Below are 14696 nucleotides of genomic sequence, written 5' to 3'. Positions count from 1 at the left end.
AAGAAGCTTTGTTTCGCAAAGTCTTTAATTCTATTTCTAGATGTCGTTTTCTTGTGTTGCTCTCGAAATATACGTGTGTTACAACTTCGAAATAGAAAAGTCTAATTTAATTTTAGTTTAAGAATATTCGAGTCAATTAAGGTTCATCTCATGTTGATCGCAAAACACCAAAGTAGGTGTTTTGGAAAAAGTTGTGGAGAGGTAGAACGAGAAAATTTTCAATACTACCGTACCATATTAAGAATAATGTGGTCCATAAAATCAACTAATATATAAATAATGTGTCAAATTATGAATAAAAATAGTAGATACTTTGTTAGTACTAAAAATTTTTGAAGTAGAAAAACTTAACAACTCAACTCCTCGTTTAGTCCAAAGAGTTTTTGAAACCACGATGAGTCTCATGACTTGATGATCCCTTGACTATAAATTATGTGATGGAACCATTTTCGTCTTTATTTTAAGCTTCTCCTTAATTGATTATAAAAGAAGCAAGATAAAGGTCGTAACAAACAACTATGCGAGACTTCTACTTTTACGTAAACATAGAATTGAATTCCTATTCTCAATTCATGAGCAGGATGAATTCAGGTTAGTGTTGCAATATTTCTAAGAGTGTATAGCAATAGGGGAAATTTGATGAAATTGGGATTGTAAATGGGGGTAGGTTCAATTTTAGATAGAGATAAAAATGGAATTTTTCCCTCCAAAGTTATAAAGTATAAAAACATTAACCAGAATCGGAGACTCCGAATACAAAACCCTCGCCGCCGCGTTGATCCGAACGCTATTTCTTCGATCCTTTTTCTTCTCCGACTTCGCCTACCGGAAAACCCTAATTCAGCCGCCGATCAAAACCCCCGTCCGCCGTCTCCATTCCGTTTCACCATCCATATATAGGTTAGCATTAAAAAGAAAAAAAAAAAAGATGACATTTTTAGAATTAGGTTACATTATTTGACGATTGTACCCTTAGTAATACATAGCCCAGTTCGACCCACATGCCGATCCGGAGGTAAATAGCAAACATGAATGCCTTCTTCGCTTCGGACCCAACTCCACCGCCAGAGCCACCACTGGCAGCGGCAACAAAGGTCGTGGCGAAGTCGGATCCTCGCATCGACCATGCCCAAGCAATCAAATCCCCGGCCACTGATCGTGCTGTTTACAACAATCTCATCACTCGCTACTCCAGAACAAATTTGCTCCATTACTCTGTTCGTCTCTTCTATCAAATACCATTTCCCGATATCGTGTCTTGGACTGCTTTCATCTCTGCTCATTCCAACACATTCCTTTCTCTTCGCCATTTTGTTTCTATGCTCAGATACCCAACTTTTCCCAATGAACGCACATTAGCTTCTCTTTTCAAGACCTGTGCTTCTCTCCCTTGTGTTTCTTTTGGCCTTGCTCTTCACTCCCTTGCCTACAAACTCTCACTCTGCAATGATCGCTACTCCGGCTCTGCGCTTGTCAATTTCTACTCCAAATGCCGGTTGTTCAATCACGCTTGTAAGGTGTTCGATGAAATTTCTGACAGAGATGAGTTTTGCTATTCTGCCCTCGTTGTTGGTCTAGCGCAGAATGCGCAATCCATTCCCGCATTGTCGATGTTTAGGCAGATGAAAGCTTCTGAAGTTGCGTCGACGATATACAGTGTTTCGGGGGCTCTTTGTGCTGCGGCTGATCTTGCCGCGTTGGAACGATGCAGGGTTTTACATTCGCATGCTGTGGTTACTGGATTGGATACTAATGTAATTGTTCAAACTGCTCTGATTGATGCGTATGGGAAATCGGGGCTGATAATCGAGGCTCGGCAGGTATTTGATGAGAATTTGGGATGTATGAATATTGTGGGGTGGAATGCAATATTGTCAAGTTATGCACAGCAGGGAGATCAGAATTCTACGCGTGAGCTATTCAATTCAATGAAAGCTTTCAGGATGTCTCCTGATGAATACAGCTTCTTAGCCATTCTGTCATCATTTTGTAATGCAGGTTCAGTTGGTGAGATTAAACCGTGGTTGAGAAGGATGATAGTGGAGTATGGAGTGAAACCTACTCTTGAACATTTTACTTGTCTCATAGATGCGTTGGGGAGAGCTGGGAAATTAGAAGAAGCCGAGAGGGTAGCCATGACAATGCCTTTTGTGCCAGATGAGGCGGTTTGGCGTGCATTGCTAACAAGCTCTGCAAGCCATGGTGCCGGTGATATGGCATGGAAAATGGCAAAACGGCTACTGGAGCTCAACCTGCATGACGACTCGGCTTATGTGATTGTTGCCAATGCTCTATCTGCTACAGCAAGATGGGAGGAAGTGGCAGTAGTGAGGAAGCTGATGAAAGAGAGAGATGTGAAGAAGAAAAGTGGGAGAAGTTGGATTGAAGTGAGAGGGGAGGTTCATGTGTTTTTAGCGGGGGACAGAAACCATGAAAGGGCTGAGGAGTTGAATGCAAAGCTAAAAGAGTTGGTTGGGGAGATAGAGAAGCTTGGGTATGTTCCAATCTGTGGTGAGGTGCTTCAGGAAGTAGGGGAAAAGGAAAAGAAAGAAGCACTTTTGTATCATAGTGAGAAGTTGGCACTGGCTTATGGGATACTGACCGGAGTTGCACTACCGGGAAAAGCTCTACGAATTGTAAAGAATCTAAGAATATGCAGAGATTGTCATCAATTTTTCAAATATGCAAGTAGGGTGCTGAAGAAGGAGATTATAGTTAGAGATGTCAATAGATACCATAGATTTTCATATGGTGGTTGCACCTGTGCAGACATCTGGTAAAGACGTAAACCAATAAATCCTCGTATACGAAATGGATTCATCATATTCATTATCATTATTCAGACCAACATTCTGCAAATTCGAAGAGAATCTCATGCGTACTATAATTCTTCTAGGATTTTGTCAGCAACCAAACAGGATATACCAAGAAAAGATAACAGGGAAAGCGAATAAGAAATACTCTTAAAAGAACTGCGATTCTAAAATCATTATCATAATTCATCATAAGAGAAAGGAACCTTGAGGACAAGAGAAAAACGGCTCGGCAATGGAACTTGCAATTCACTTTTGAACTGACACGGCGGGAGCACCGAGCAAGGTGGCTTGCTGCAACTCGAACTCATTGAGCTGCTGTTCGCGATCCATCTCAATGATGAGCGGGACAATGAGGATGAGGAATGTGGTGCCGGCGATCCAGGCGGCTTTACCGGTGCTCCGCAGCAGTTCATTGGTGACGAAAGCAGTATTTGAAGCAGCGCGTCTGGATTGGCGATAGATCGAGGATTCGGAAACGGAACGCGAGAACCTGGCGTCGCTGTCGTCGTTGCTGGTGAGTGACAATCGGTTCTTGCCATTGACCGCCATGAGAGACGCGCGCAGAGGAGAGCTTGGCTTTCGAGGGATCGAACGCCAACGGAATTTCAATTTTGGTTATACGGAGAATGTGTGTTCCTAATTTTACAAAATTGAACGATTTTTGTACATCAATTTTTAGACCCTTTGTTATATATAAACTTTCTAATTTTTCTTTTTTAAGAATGAGTTTGCTCGTTATTGCCTTTTCTTTTTCTTCCATACCATATGCATCTTTAATGAAATGAAAATTAGTACAAATTTTTAATTCACTCGTATAGGAGTTTACAAATGAGTTATCTAACTACATTGTATAGGGGGAGTTGGACAAATGAAACATTTAACTATGACAAAAATAGCCAAACATGATTACAACTCAAATGTATACTGATTACAGTAAGTAACACTAATAATTAACTATAGGATCTAATTTGTTATATTTATAATTGTTCGAGATCAAATTATATTCTTTGAGAGGAGTTTGATATAATTGTTCGAGATCAAAATATATAATTTAGCATAAGTTTGATATGCTTTGTGAAAAAAAGCAATTTATTCTATCGAAGTTTCTAATGGTTAACACTTCAATTCAAAATAAAGTTGTCAAAATGTTAAATCCAAAAACATGCCCAAATCTAGAAATACTGTGGTATTCTTTTAACCTATTTGTATAAATTAATAGTTCAATTATTTAAGACATATTATTATATGATGTGAATTAATATTTATACTACGAAACAATCAAGAAAAAACTGATGGTTGGTGACTAAACCAGACCACACGACTAAAATCATGATAAATGAATAACTTTGTATCAATTTCTACCAAAGCTGATGGTTGAACAATTAAAAAATTAATCAAGAAGTACAAAACCTCTCTTAATATACTCCAAGCATGAAAATGGCAGCTTTAGAAGACGTTCTACTTCAAGGGATTTGGATATCAGTGTGTTCATTACTGAATCTCGATTAAGATATTCACAATTCATCTCGAGACCTTTGCACACAACTAGAGATGTATTGCAAACCCATGGAACCGCCACTGTGAATCCCAAACCAGAATTCTTCTCGTAACTTTCATCTCCCACCAAAACATCCATGTATGCTCGGCCTATTTGAGATACGTACTTTCCCATTGGCAATATATGTTCAAGAACAGATGGGACAGAGCCATCTGGTTCCACAATATCGGAATCCGAGTGAAGATTCACCACCACAGTCCCATGTTTAGGATGAACCCGCTTGGTGAGAGCTTCAAGAAATGTGGAATTTGGATCCCATAGTTTGTGAGGGAATATATCGTCTCCATCATAAGCATCGATGAAGACCATGTCGTATAGATTGGTTGTGTTGCTGATGAAATCTTCTGCATCTAATTCATAGAGGAAAAGTCTTTCGTGGATGCCTTTCCACATGATGTCGTCAATGAATCTAGGTCTGCCAGACGAACGGTCTCCTGATGCTGTCATAACTGAGAAAGCTGGGAAGCCCATGGCTTGAATTGAAGCTGAGATAACAAGAGGGTCGATTTCAACTATGTCTACATTGGCACCTGAAAAGGCACAATAATTTGAGCTAGCTTTGTAACTAATCCTTTAATTTTAAAGATAACAATCCCATGAACAGAAAAACTAAACGCTGTTGATACTTGGAGTAACATGTTATAATAATGAAAAAGAATGACAGTCATTACAACAAGAAGCATATGCAGTGAAATGAAATTGTGACATTTGATTGTAAAAACTTTACAGAGGTAGACAAGGCCGAAACTCAGTACTCTATTTTTTAAGATATGCAGCATAATGTACTGAATAAATGCTTGATTTTCTAGAAGAAGAGAGATAATTTACTTAATAATTAGACCTCCAATCATTCCTTCGCCATTCTCTATCATCTTGCTACTCCCAAATGACAATGTAGAAATACTACTTGTAACAGTTCTAAATTTCATTCACTAATGATCATTAACGAATAATGCATCACAACTCGTAGATGCAGAAGAAAGAGAATTCTCACCTTGAATTTTACTTGCTAAAAACAGAGGTAAGCTTCCACCACCATGACCAATGCATAAAATATTTAAAATTTGTTTTCCTCGTATGGCATTCAAAAGATCATAACCACAAGATGCTATAGTGGTCAACCCAACTGATATCATACTCTTCAAATCTGAAAATTTGAACAGATTGTTACGTTAGTCATGCTATTGCTTAAATTCTTCATTAGATAAACCCAATTTGCAAAATCAAGTAAGATTCCATCACATAATATCTAAAGATAGGGGATTTGGGGAAGCAAAATGAAGCAATGGCGAAAAGTACTATTTCATCAAGTTTAGGAAATGGGAAATAATAGATAGAGAGATTACAAGGAACAGCCAAGCAATGCGCCTGCTGCATGAGAAAAATTGACTCGGGCTCTGATTCACGGTAAGCAGCCAATACTTTGGCAGTACTTTGCCGAGTATTGTCATTGAAGCGGAGCACACGCCATTGATATCCAAGAATCCCAAACCGTCCCTCATTCTTGCAACCAGAGCATACCTCTGCATATCTTTGCTGAAGCCACCGTCCAGTTCCTGGCCAATGAAGCCCATTCTGCAAACGATAAAAAGAGCTCACTAACAACGATCAAGCGAAACGTTAAACTATTAAAAGATTTTGAAAGAAGACGCAGGTGAAACCAGAACAAAAACGAACCAATAGATAAACAAGAGTATCGAAGATTTAAGCAAATAGCGTAATTAGGCAAAGCGAGAGAGAGACTAACGGGCCTGGAGGAAGGGTATGTGAGAACGGAGACGACGCCGTTACCCTTTTCAGATATCGAACGGAAAACAGTGTGGGCGTCACTGTCGTGATCGTTCCCCCACCATTCTGAGGCGTAGAACCAGTCTCCCTCGTCCTCGATACGACGGCGAGTGCCATCTGAAAACCGCCGAACGCCGAAACCTCGCACCAATCCGGCGGCACAGCGCCACATGACTCAGGCGAAGAATGCAAAGCCTAGAATGAGGAAGGATCGAAGAATCCATAGCCGAAGCTTGGAGTTATAAACCTCGGGGAGCTTCATCGGCCTTTGCAAATTCTTCTACCATTAGAGGAGGGTTTAAGCGTGTGGTAACGGAAGCAGCGTATCTTAAACTCGAATAGGCTGCTATTCTTAACCCGGACAAGAATAGTGAGACTAAATTCGTTAAAAAAGCAATTATTTTTCATTTATCCTAATTAATTAATTAACCCTATAAATTTTACACTGGAAATGATTTGGAAAAGAAGGAGAAGAAAAAAGAAACACAAAAACACACACAACTCCCCCTCTCGTCTCCCTCTCCCAAGTCCTGATCAGTTTTTGTTCTTGTTCTTCCCTTTTCTCTTTCTATACTTTACACGGTATGTAGAGGAGAGATGGAAGAATTTTGTTGGGATTTAGAACGATGAAAGAGGAAGTTTTTTTTACCGTTGAAGAGGATTAACAAAGCCATTTTCAGAGAAAGAGAGGAACGGAGGGAGAGAGACAATAAGAAAAAAAAAAAAAAAAAAACTCATTTTTAAACCCTAAACCAATAATTATATGAATTTAAAACATCAAACTAATAGTTATATTAAATTAGCCAATAAACTTTCGTAAATGAATTGATCTAAATCTTTAATTTTCATAATTGTATTAGTTTAAACTTTTTGATTATCATAGAGCTGAAAAAGAATAATTTTTTTTTTAATAACGTTATGTTCAAAATTATTGTAACCAATGGGGTAAGAGTGAAACAATGAAAAAAATAGGATAAGAAAGTTGTGAGGATAGGTAAAGTCGGAGACCGGATCCACGACTTCGCTGACATGTCCAGTGAAGTCGTGGACCATTCACGCTTATTTTATTTTATTTATTTTATTTTTTTATACATAGTCATCATCAATAAATCTCAACTTCATGAAAATATACTATTAGTAAATGTCAATGTCCTAAAAATATTTTATTTTTAAAAATATCATTCCTTAATTATTAAATTAAAATATTTGACTATTTTCTTTTTAAAATTCTTAATTATGAATTTAAAAATTATTTAAAAGTTTCCTTATTGAATAAAATCTCTTGTTAATGAAATTCAAATTTAGAATATTTCTATAATTTAATAAAAAAATATTTAAATATTAAAATAGAAAGAGAATAGGAATATAAATTATACCTTATTAAAAAAAATAAATAGTATAATTGTATCAAAATAAATAGTATAATTATATCAATTGTTTCACTCCTACCCCATTTTCTACAATAACTTTTAAATATTATTAAAAAACGTTCGAAAAAATATAGAAAAAAAATTATTCCATTCATGTTTTATTTAGATACACTTGTTAAAAACAATAACTTTAAAATATTATTAAAAAACGTTCGAAAAAATATAGAAAAAAAATTATTCCATTCATGTTTTATTTAGATACACTTGTTAAAAACGGAAAGTTTAAATCGGTAGATGAAATTTTAAATTTGAGTGTTTAAATTAATATAAACCCAAAATATAGGGTTGAAATTGATATTCTATCATATTTACAAGCAATAGTTATTTTGTTTCTATTAATTAACTTTTATTAGTTTAGGTCAAAATAAATAGCCTGCATTTGTTGAATAAACTTTACAATATTAAAAACAAGTGTCCCAATAACTTTTCACCATCTCAAATGCAAAACGATATTCAATAACGAACAAAAATCAAAGATGATGATTACGCAGATTCAAACACTCCAAACAAATAGGCAAAAGAAGTGGATTCATTTGTGGGGAAACTTCTAATTGAAGATCAAAAGCTACTGAACCCCACCAATCAAGAAAGAAGAAAAAACACGAAACCAAACTTCACCGAAATGAAATGGTATCATTGGAAATTTCCATTTTGATATTCAATAAAAAGTTCTCTTTTGATTTCTGAACTCAACACCAGCAAAAAAAAGCTTAAGGTTAATGGGGTCCGCCACTGCGAATCTCTCAGGCAAATGCGCCCTTTGGCATTCGTTGACCCAACCATCACTTCCACGGTTGATTTGAATTGTCGTTCCTTTTTTTGGGAACCCCAAAAGCCATTTTGCCCATAATTTGCTTCACTACTCAATTATTTTCTCTCTTTGAAGATACGCTTTCAGTACTTGATTTCTGGGTTTCTTCTTCTACTGATTCCTTTTGATGGTTCGAAACACAATACCCATTTGCCGTATTTCTGTTTCATCGACAGTTGAAGCTGTTCCTGAGAAGATGAAGGATAAATCCGCAAGTGGGTTTGATCTAAATTCTGGGTTTGTTTTATTTTATCTTGTGTTATTGATTTTGTGTTGATTTTTTTTTCCTTCTGTTTTTGTTGGACTTCAAGACTACCCAAAGGTGAAGGTGAAGGAGGAGGAAAACTTGGATGATCGTCCTGTTGTATATGAGCAGAAGAGAAGTTATTTGTTCTCTCTGAAAGATTTAGAATCACTGTTTCTTCAAGACTCCTCCAATACTCCAGGTACTCTTTAGTTTCTGGAAATTGCTATAATCTTATGGGTTTGTTTTGCTTGTGTTGTTTCTGCCAGTTTAAAAGTGATAGCTGGCCAATTAACCATAGTCTTTTTGTGATTTGGTGGTTGAGAATGAATAATCAGAAGCTGATACTTTGTTTAGATAAGCCATATATTTGAACTTTCAATGTTAATCCAAGTTATTGTCTGGGGTGTTCGGGCTTTAGCAGAATGTTTGAGGTTTTTCCATATTCAGGAAAAGAAGATGGACCATCTGGAACACTTCTTAGACAAATTTTGCCAAAGAAAGAAGGAAAGAATAAAAAACTATTCCGTCGTTGTCGATCACCTTTTGCAAAAATTATATGTTAAGCTTGTGCAGCACATGCCATCCCTTTGCGTGGAAGAAAGAAGCCATCCCTTTGCCATGGTAAAGAGTATTGTCGTTTATGCTCTGGATATAAGAAACAACTAAACGGTTGAAAGGGATAAAATATAGAAAGAAGAAGATCTAATTTCAAAGGAGTTGAGAAGGAAAACTCCAATTAAAGGCCATGAAGAAAGAGAGAAAGGTTGCAAAACGCTTTAGACCTAAAGCTTCAAAGAAAGTAATCAAAACTCTAGTATCCCAAATCAACCAAAGGTCTTTGCAGACAGTACCTGAAAAGATCCTCCAACTCCCACCAAATATTCCGAAAGGTTTGCGAACCCCCTAAAAGCATTTAATCAGAGTGTATTAGCTTTTTAGATTAGAAGGGTATCTTGCACTCATCCAAAAAAAACATACTGCAGATTTGAAGTGTGAAGTAAGTTTCCACCGAACCTTGGTTTGATTTTGTTGGATTGGGGTCCATTTTTTTTTAGTTAATTTTGAACTCTGTCTTACTATCCTTCTTGTGGACTGTTCTTTTGCATTCCCACAAATCTGATAAAACGAAGGCTTGAGGAACCGATAATTGGTGGGAGGGCAGTACAAAAACTGCCAGACACTCGAGGTATCTGATTTCTTTGACCCTTCCAACGATGGGATGAAATCCTTCTAACTTCGCACCCCGCTTTGAGAACTCAGAAGTCTACCATCCTCTTAACTTCTAAGGTCCTATAACATGCTCACTCCCTTTTCCCATATCTATGAACTTTTATTTGTCATGTATCGTCTTCTTCCTTCTACCATATACGCACAGGTTAACAAGGAAATTTAGGATGTACTATATTCCAAAAGTTTCCCTGTGAACTCTCCTTGAACTTATTTTTTCTAATCATGGGCCTTGTAATTATAGTCAATCAGGGTTACAGTTTCATTCCAATTGACTCATTTTTTTTATTCCGGTGTTTCTTATCAACAGCAGCAACCATAATAAAGCTCAAATATTTGTCTCTCTGGATTTTGACCTGATGATGTTGTCGCTGAAATTTGGTATTTACAGGAAAGGTTAAGGAACATTGCGTTTCTCCATTATACTGTGCTAAAATTCCGAAAGCTTGTAGTACCAATGAAATCAAGCCATCCACTTCTGAACCTCAAGGTGATACTAACACTAAATTTTCATCATTCTGCCCTGAGGACATCTTATCTTACTCGTTGGTGCCTGAGAGACCTTTACAACTTACACAAATGCTTTTTTTCATTTGCAGAAGCAGAAAGGAGGTGTAAAATTGTTGATGAGGAAAACAAAGCAAATATTAGAGCTAGTTCAATCCCAATGCCTCGTGCCGTCATATCCAGTCCTGGTATTCCCTATCTGCCATGAAGTTTTTGAATTTTAGTTCTATTAATCTTCTTGAAATTTTTTGTGGATACGTTTTGGATATTGACTGTCGGTATTTACGTGTACCCTATTGGAACTATTTTTACTAAATTGTTCAAAGCGTCCAAATTGAACTCCATTGTTGAAGCATTTTTTGCTTTTTTTTTTTTATCTCCTTTTCAATATGATTTTTATTCCCTTGATGAGTAGATTGTCAGTTTTCTATCCAAGAGAAAAAGTAGTAAATCCATGTTTTTTTGGAAAATATGAAACACATATGAACTAATTGGACAGTGGAACTACAATATGCTTGCTACTCTGTAAACACGGAAAGACATTTGAATTAGTAATAATAATCCAATTCCATAAGTCCACAAGCGTTAGACACTTCAGTTTGGCTAGTGTGTCCATGTCCGACACGAGTCGGACACTTGGTGAACACCTATCGAGCACTTGTTACTTGTTACATGCATAAAGAATTCATTGACTAGACTAAAAAGACACGTATATGAGAATAATAATAAAGTGTGGAATACATCAAGTTAAGTCTTTTAAGCATATAAATGCATCAATTCATTTGCTTTGATTTTCTTTTAGTATAAAAATGATATATATTTTTTAAAAACGAACATTTTAATAAATTTATCTTTGCTGCATTGTGTCCTGGATTTTTAAAATATGACTGTGTCATATCCATGTCGTATCGTATTTGTGTTTCGTGTTCGTGTCCGTGCTTCATAAGCGTTATGAGTTCACATATATGTTTGAGTATCATGCAGACTCTTAAGCATCTTTAATTTAATATATACTTGTGAATATCATCTAACCATTTGAAGTTTTCAAAATTCTATTTCAGAAAATGATCAAATGATTGGGAAGAAAAACAGAAAAACAACCAAACAACCGTCAGTTTTGAAGAATTGCAATTCAGTCCAGTCGAGACACTCACTATGTAAGATCATCGCTAGCCACGGTGGCAATGAGAATCCCATTTCCTCGAGGAGATCAAAGGATACTACAGATAGTAAATGTCGAAGTGTTGGAAAGAATGGAACGACCTACATGGGTGGCAGCTTCATGTCAAAGACGACTCCTTAGAAACAAGAAAATTTTTTGGTCATGGTACCTTTCAATAGGCGTAATATTCAACATTTGAGTCGAGGTGTAGACTGGATTTAAGTATCAATGTGATGCTTTGTCTAATTGCTCAACAACCGATTCCTCGTTCACATCATAGCTTGGAATCAGCATCCGCGCTAACTTGAATTTCTTTATACCCATGTAGCCTGAGATGTTTGAACTTGACAACTTGAGAAGAATGAAGTTCTATTAACAGCCAGCAAAATTCTCCACTTACATTGCTACGAAACCGATCTCAACATGTATCTTTCATCACTATGCTGTTTGCAACTCAGCTTTTGTTAACTTAGAATTCCATTTATCTCCAGATTTAACAACTTAACAACATAACAGATTCTATCAAAATGAGGATTTGAACAATCTCCAGAAAGAAAAACGTACCAACAATTGTTTACTTCAATCCAACTACACCCTGGTTGTTTCTTAACTCCATTATTCTTCATTCTTGCCAAAATCCTTTCAGCATCCTCCCTTTTCCCATTTCTTGAATACATTTCTGCTAAGATCAAATATACTCCAGAGTTATGAGGCTCTTTTTCCAGGACCTTTTCACCCGCAATCACACCTACATCATAATTCTTATGGATTCTGCAAGCTCCAAGCAAAGCCCCCCAGACACTCGGAGGAACTTCAATTTCCTCTGCTTTCATTTCGATGAGAAAACTTAATGCCTCATCAATAAGCCCGAACCTCCCAAGCAAGTCAACTAAACATGTATAATGCTCAATCAATGGACGAAGAGAACATTCATTTTTCATAAAATCAAAATAATATCTACCTTTGTCGACCAGACCTTTATGGCTACAGGCAGATAGTACACCAATAAAAGTTATATGATTAGGTTCTATGTTAGCCAATTTCATTTTTTCAAACATTTCCAGAGCATCTTCGCCATTTCCATGGTGAGCAAACCCACAAATGATAGAATTCCAAGAAATAACATCCCTATCCGACATGGAAGAGAACTCCATGAAGGCACAATCCATGTTTCCACATCTTGCATACATATTAATCATAGCATTTGAGACGGCGACAAACCCATTGAATCCTTCTTTTAGAATAAGTGCATGCGTTTGCCTACCAAGCTGCAAAGTTTCCAGGTCAGAACAAATTGTTAAAACACTCGTAAACGTAGCTTTATCAAGACGTGGACCTAACCTTATCATTCTAGTAAAAAGCTTCAAACCTTCCTCGCCTTCATCGTTTTCTCCCAATCCAAATATTGTAGCATTCCACATAGTTGTATCCTTGTACTGCATCGATTCAAAAATCTCCACCGCCACTCCAACTTCACCAATCCCAAAATATCCCACAATCAAATTAGTCCACGAAGCTATATTACCATATGGTACCTTTTCAAGAAGTGCATGAGTTTGTAAAACTAGCCCATTTCTTATGTTTGCCAGCACAATATTGTTCCATGTTTTCTGGCATTTATCTGGCATTTCCATAAAAAGCTTCCTAGCATCATCAAACCTTCGGCTTCCAACAAACCCATTCACTAAGTTGTCCCAAGAATCAAAGTTTCGTTCAGGCATTATCCTAAACAACTCCTCTGCCATTTCAATCTTCCCATTCTCTATACATCCGACCATCATCACATTCCAAACTCGAGCATCTTTCGTGGGCATGTTATTGAAAAGCCCCCTTGCTTCATCAATCCGTCCAGCGCGGGAAAGCCCCGATATCATGATGGTCCATGACACAAGATCCCGCCTGCTCATTTTACCAAAATACTCTCCAGCCGAATCAAGTTTGCCACTATTTACAAGCCCCCCAATTATCAAGTTCCAAGAAATTACGTTTTTCAATGGCATGCCATAAAACAACTGAATTGCTTCCTCTAGTAACCCATTCCGAATACATCCCGCAATCATTGAATTCCAACTCACAACATCTCTAAACGGCATTACATCAAAAATATCCTTAGCACCATCAACATCCCCACATTGCATCAACCCACAAATCACCGTATTATAAGAGAAAACATCACGCTCGGGCATTCGACGAAACAAGCTAATCCCATCACTACACCGTCCATTCAAGAAGTACCCACGAATCATGGCGTTCCAAGTCACAACATTTCTTTGAGGCATTTCATCGAACAGTCTCTGGGCTTGTTCCACTAACCCGCTTCTCATACAGTTTGAGATATCGGAATTGAGAAGCTTTAGATTTGGAAACGTCGGTGTAGCATGACTGGCTTGCGAACGACAGGTCGAAGTAGTAAGAGAGCATGAATTCCTGAGATATAGAGAGAAAATCCATTTGGGTCTGAGTGCAAACGAGGGCCGAGCTAATAAGAACATTCTCCATTTGGTTTAGAAAACATAGCACTAATATATATATAGTTTTCCCCCCGAAGTTTCTCCATTGCTTTTTTGAAGAAGCCTTCAGACAATTGACAAAGTCAGAAACCTACATCCACATTTCAGTGGTAGATTGTGAAAATTAAACATATTCATAACAAATTATAGAGCTTATATTTTCAAAAAAAATCTTTCTAAATTTTTTAAACTAAATCCAATGAGATTCAACTTTTTTTAAAAAAATTATTAACATTATTGTTTGCTTACCTTTTTTTTCGAGTAATTTTTTTCTTAAGGTATTTTCAAATATAGTAAAATAAAAAAATATATATATTAAATATAACAATGTTTTATTTTTTATTAATGATAGACTATCATATGTGTAGGAAAAACGTAAATAGCTTGGTTCTTTTAGAAATCATATAATCGACAACTTGAAATTGACAATTAACAAATTAACTATGCTCAAATTAATAGAGAATATATGTTGATAGAGGTAGTAAACTAATGTCTAACAAACATGTTAGTTCATAATCCAACTATGATAAAATCGAACAATCTATCTTCAATTTAAAGATTAGAATTAACTAAACAACACTAAATCCATGAAACAATATTACTAAACAAGTAGGTTCCACTAAAATTCTTCAATCACAAT

At 36.6% G+C, this 14696-nt stretch overlaps 4 protein-coding genes across 6 annotated transcripts; 2 read left to right on the top strand and 2 right to left on the bottom strand.

The window, feature by feature from the left end:
• Positions 1-534: 534 nt before the first annotated feature.
• On the top strand, positions 535-3554 carry LOC103483548 (pentatricopeptide repeat-containing protein At4g33170-like). Of its 2 annotated transcripts, XM_051086040.1 has the most exons (2): positions 535-1911; positions 1999-3554. In XM_051086040.1, exons 1-2 carry the CDS (start codon positions 1029-1031, stop codon positions 2778-2780), a joined length of 1665 nt encoding a protein of 554 aa, XP_050941997.1. In that variant the 5' UTR covers positions 535-1028; the 3' UTR covers positions 2781-3554. The 2 variants fall into 2 exon arrangements, with proteins under 2 accessions (XP_050941997.1, XP_008438463.1); XM_008440241.3 differs by having other exon boundaries at positions 537-3554.
• A 595-nt stretch (positions 3555-4149) lies between these two features.
• LOC103483547 (uncharacterized) lies at positions 4150-6516 on the bottom strand. 2 transcript variants are annotated; one of them, XM_008440240.3, is made up of 4 exons: positions 6122-6516; positions 5721-5949; positions 5369-5521; positions 4150-4904 (listed from the first exon to the last, which is right to left on the bottom strand). In XM_008440240.3, the coding sequence occupies exons 1-4, from the start codon at positions 6332-6334 to the stop codon at positions 4207-4209; spliced, it is 1293 nt and encodes a 430-aa protein (XP_008438462.1). In that variant the 5' UTR covers positions 6335-6516; the 3' UTR covers positions 4150-4206. The 2 variants fall into 2 exon arrangements, with proteins under 2 accessions (XP_008438462.1, XP_050941996.1); XM_051086039.1 differs by having other exon boundaries at positions 6166-6511.
• Positions 6517-8035: 1519 nt separating this feature from the next.
• LOC103483545 (uncharacterized) lies at positions 8036-11941 on the top strand. The gene is made up of 5 exons (XM_008440237.3): positions 8036-8618; positions 8715-8849; positions 10269-10367; positions 10477-10572; positions 11446-11941. The coding sequence occupies exons 1-5, from the start codon at positions 8531-8533 to the stop codon at positions 11685-11687; spliced, it is 660 nt and encodes a 219-aa protein (XP_008438459.1). The 5' UTR covers positions 8036-8530; the 3' UTR covers positions 11688-11941.
• Positions 11942-12010: 69 nt separating this feature from the next.
• LOC103483546 (pentatricopeptide repeat-containing protein At4g02750-like) lies at positions 12011-14224 on the bottom strand. Its single transcript, XM_008440239.3, has 2 exons — positions 12508-14224; positions 12011-12435 (listed from the first exon to the last, which is right to left on the bottom strand). Exons 1-2 carry the CDS (start codon positions 14036-14038, stop codon positions 12011-12013), a joined length of 1956 nt encoding a protein of 651 aa, XP_008438461.1. The 5' UTR covers positions 14039-14224.
• Positions 14225-14696: the final 472 nt, after the last annotated feature.

This window comes from Cucumis melo, chromosome 6 (assembly GCF_025177605.1).
Source record: "Cucumis melo cultivar AY chromosome 6, USDA_Cmelo_AY_1.0, whole genome shotgun sequence".
Lineage (NCBI taxonomy): Eukaryota > Viridiplantae > Streptophyta > Magnoliopsida > Cucurbitales > Cucurbitaceae > Cucumis > Cucumis melo.
The sequence above is the reverse complement of the archived record's forward strand: the minus strand, read 5'-3'. Positions and strand labels throughout refer to the sequence as shown.

Excerpts from the sequence above, each read along its gene's own strand:
- LOC103483546 (XM_008440239.3), bottom strand. The coding sequence starts at position 14,038 with ATGTTCTTATTAGCTCGGCCCTCGTTTGCACTCAGACCCAAATGGATT. Across the intron at positions 12,436-12,507 it reads TAAAGGTCTGGTCGACAAAG|TTGACTTGCTTGGGAGGTTC; the intron begins GTAGATATTATT and ends ATACATGTTTAG.
- LOC103483548 (XM_008440241.3), top strand. The coding sequence starts at position 1,029 with ATGAATGCCTTCTTCGCTTCGGACCCAACTCCACCGCCAGAGCCACCA.
- LOC103483547 (XM_008440240.3), bottom strand. The coding sequence starts at position 6,334 with ATGTGGCGCTGTGCCGCCGGATTGGTGCGAGGTTTCGGCGTTCGGCGG. Across the intron at positions 5,950-6,121 it reads CATACCCTTCCTCCAGGCCC|AATGGGCTTCATTGGCCAGG; the intron begins GTTAGTCTCTCT and ends TATCGTTTGCAG. Across the intron at positions 5,522-5,720 it reads GCATTGCTTGGCTGTTCCTT|ATTTGAAGAGTATGATATCA; the intron begins GTAATCTCTCTA and ends TCAAATTTTCAG.
- LOC103483545 (XM_008440237.3), top strand. The coding sequence starts at position 8,531 with ATGGTTCGAAACACAATACCCATTTGCCGTATTTCTGTTTCATCGACA. Across the intron at positions 10,368-10,476 it reads ATCCACTTCTGAACCTCAAG|AAGCAGAAAGGAGGTGTAAA; the intron begins GTGATACTAACA and ends TTTCATTTGCAG. Across the intron at positions 10,573-11,445 it reads TGCCGTCATATCCAGTCCTG|AAAATGATCAAATGATTGGG; the intron begins GTATTCCCTATC and ends ATTCTATTTCAG.